The sequence below is a fragment of the Bison bison genome, unplaced genomic scaffold (genome assembly GCF_000754665.1).
Source record: "Bison bison bison isolate TAMUID 2011002044 unplaced genomic scaffold, Bison_UMD1.0 scf7180017864180, whole genome shotgun sequence".
Lineage (NCBI taxonomy): Eukaryota > Metazoa > Chordata > Mammalia > Artiodactyla > Bovidae > Bison > Bison bison.
In genome coordinates, this window is record NW_011494752.1 from 1,846,664 (window position 1) to 1,849,895 (window position 3,232).

General features: G+C 38.0%; 1 protein-coding gene across 1 annotated transcript in view; it reads right to left on the reverse strand.

The window, feature by feature from the left end:
• Nucleotides 1-2,864: 2,864 nt before the first annotated feature.
• The window catches only part of LOC104990807 (keratin-associated protein 9-8-like), a 1,062-nt gene continuing 694 nt past the window's right edge, over nt 2,865-3,232 (reverse strand). The window contains exon 2 of the mRNA XM_010843125.1: nt 2,865-3,232. This exon is cut by the window's right edge and continues 25 nt beyond it. Within this exon, the coding sequence (XP_010841427.1) occupies nt 2,865-3,232 (368 nt within the window).

A 3,232-nucleotide genomic window follows, 5' to 3' on the forward strand; every position in this document is an offset into this window, starting at 1 on the left:
TGGGTTTTTTTTTTTTTTGCTTGTTTTTTTTTTTGATTTGTCTTTATTATTATTATTATTATTTTTTTACTTTACAATATTGTACTGGTCTTGCCATACATCAACATACATCCGCCACGGGTGAACATGTGTTCCCCATCCCGAACCACCCTCCCACCTCCCTCCCCATACCATCCCTCTGGGTCATCAAAAGAGACACAGATGTATAGAACAGTCTTTTGGACTCTGTGGGAGAGGGAGGGGGGCAATGATTTGGGAGAATGGCATTAAAACATGTATAATATCATAAGAAACGAATCGCCAGTCCAGGTTCATTACGGTTTTGATTGGCATTTCCCTGATGCTTAGTAATGTTGAGCACCTTTCTAGTACCTGTTGGCCATCTGTATGTCTTATAAGAAAAAAAATGTCTATTCTGAACGTCTGCCCATTTTTTCAATCAGATTGTTTTTGTTTTGCTTTGTTTTTTGCTGTTGGGTCAAATGAGTTCTTTATATATTTTAATACCAGTCCTTATCATGTATATGATTTGCAAGTATTTTCCCGCAATCAGTAGGCTGCCTTTTCATTTTGTTCACTGTTCACTTTACTGTGTGGAAGCTTTTTTCTTTTGGCCATACCATGTGGCTTGTGGGATCTTAATTCCTGGACCAGGGATTCAACCCAGGTCCCCAGCTGTGAAAGCACAGAGTCACACTCAGTGGACCACCAGGGAATTCCCGCTTTTTGGTTTGATGTAGTCCCACTTTGCTTTTTACTTTTGTTTTTAGTGTCTATTTTTTTTTTTTAAGCACCAAGACCAATGTTAAGGTCTATGCTTCCTCCAGAAATTGTACGGTTTCAGATTCATCTTTAATCCATTTTGAGTTTTCTTTTCTTTTTGCCTGTGTTGGTCTTCACTGCTGTGTGCAGACTTTCTCTAGTTGTGGTAAGTGAGAGCTGCTCTCTAGTTGAGGTGTGCAGGCTTCTCGCTGTGGTGGTATCTTGTTGCGGAGCACAGACCCGAGAGTGCGTGGGGTTCAGTAGATGTGGCAACTGAGCATATTTGCTCTGAGGCATATGGAATCTTCCCAGACCAGGGATGAAACCCATGTCCCCTGCACTGGCAGGTGGATTGTTAACCACTAGACCACCAGAAGTCCATTTTGAGTTAATTTTTGTGTATGGTGTAAGATAGTAGTTCAGTTTTATTCTTTTGTAAGTGGCAGTAAGTTTTTTCAACACCATGTATTGAAAAGACTGTATTTTCACCATTGTATATTCCTGGTTCCTTTGCTATAAATTAATTGGCTGTAGAATGTATGGGTTTATGTCTGGGCTCTCTATTTTGTTCCATGATGTATGTGTGTTTTTATGCCAAACCATACAGTGTTATTTACTATAGTTTTGTAACACACTTTGCTATCAGCAAGCATTATGTCTCCAGCTTTGTTCTTTTTTATCAAGATTACTTTGGTTATCTGAGTTTTCTATGCTTCCATACACAGATTACAATTTTTTTTTCTTATTTTGGTGAAAATGCCATTGGATCTTTAATAGGGATTGCACTGAATCTGTAAATTATTTTAGGTAGTAAGGATATTTCAACAATATTAATTATTCTAATCCCTGAGCAAAAAATTTGTTTGTATTTTCTTCAATTTCTTTCACCAATGTATTATAGTTGACAGTGTTTACACTCTAGTTTGCAATGTTTTTTCATTTCTGATATTAAATTTGAGACTTCTCTTTTTCTTAGTGAGTCTACCTGAAGTTTTTAATTTGCTTACCTTTTAAAAATAAAAACAGCTTTTAGTTTTGTCGATCTTTCTTTTATCATAAATTTATTTAATTGGAGGCTAATTACTTTACAATATTGTTCTTTTCTCTTATTTTTTTTCCTTTTTTAGTCTCTGTTTCATTTATTTCCACTATGATCTTTATTTCCTTGCTTCTACTCACTTTGCACTTCCTTTGTTCTTCTTTATCTAGGTCCTTGAGTGTAAACTTAGGTAGTTGATTTGAAATTTTTTTGTTTCTCAAGCATTCATTGCTATGAGCTTATCTTTTAGAACTTCTGTTTCAGCACCCCATAAATTTTGGTATGGTGTAATTCCATTATCATTTGTCTCAAGGTATTTTCAACTTTCTCTTTTGATTTCTTCTTTGATTCATTGGTTGTTCGGTTGCATTTTATTTAATCTCCACATTTTGTTGTTCCTAATACTTATTTTGATTCTTTGGTCTCACAAAATAAACTTCTAGTTGCTATTTGACTTTCCTTTTAGATATTCCTGCACAGAGAAAAGACTGATCTAATAGATTGTCCAAACTATAGTCATTATAGTTATAATTATGATTAATGTGTGTGTGCTGTATAATAACAAAAAACACAGTATGCGATGAATAGTGGTACAAGATTTATTTAGAAATCCAGGTAAAATTCCCTGCATCTAGAGAGACAACTCAAAGTGATTATGAAAATAAGAAAGTAAGATACAAAAATAATCAGTATATTGAAAAGATACATGGTTATGAAGACTTTTATGAAAATAAGTATTTAGAAACTAAATAAAAAGTCATGAGGATTTTTTCCCTAAAATACATGTAGAGAGAAGGTGAAGATCTAGATTTCAAAGTCAAAGCCAAGATGCTCCATTATAATGATGCAGGAAGCTGGCACATGACCCACACAGATAGGAAGGGGAGAATCAGGGTGAAGTCCTCTACCTTCCATCAAGCTGATTCATAAGCTTTTATATAGGCAGATGAATAACAAAAAAAAAATTGGTAATAGACTGCTGGCTTTCAGCATCATTTGGAAGTGAATTTGTCCTAGGAACAGCAAGGTTGATTTGTGAGATGGTGGTTCTTTGGTGAGATTTTCAGCAGCAGGAAGGCTGGCAGCAGGTGGACACACAGCTGGGGTGGCAGCAGGTGGTCCTACAGTAGATGGGGCAGCAGCAAGGCTGGCAGCAGCTGGATCTGCTGCAGGTTTGTCCACAACTGATGGACCCACAGCACGTAGGCTGGCAGCAGGTGGTCACACAAGTAGGTTTGCAGCAGGTGGTCCTACAGCAGGTGGTCTGACAGCAGACAGGGCGGCTGCAAGGCTGGCAGCAGCTGGATCCACAGCTCTGGTCTCGGCACCCAGGCAGGCAGCAGCACGTGGGGTGGTAGCAGATTCTATGGCAGTACACAGGTGCACAGGAGGCTGGCTGGCAGCAAGGCTGACAGCAGTTAGAACCACCGC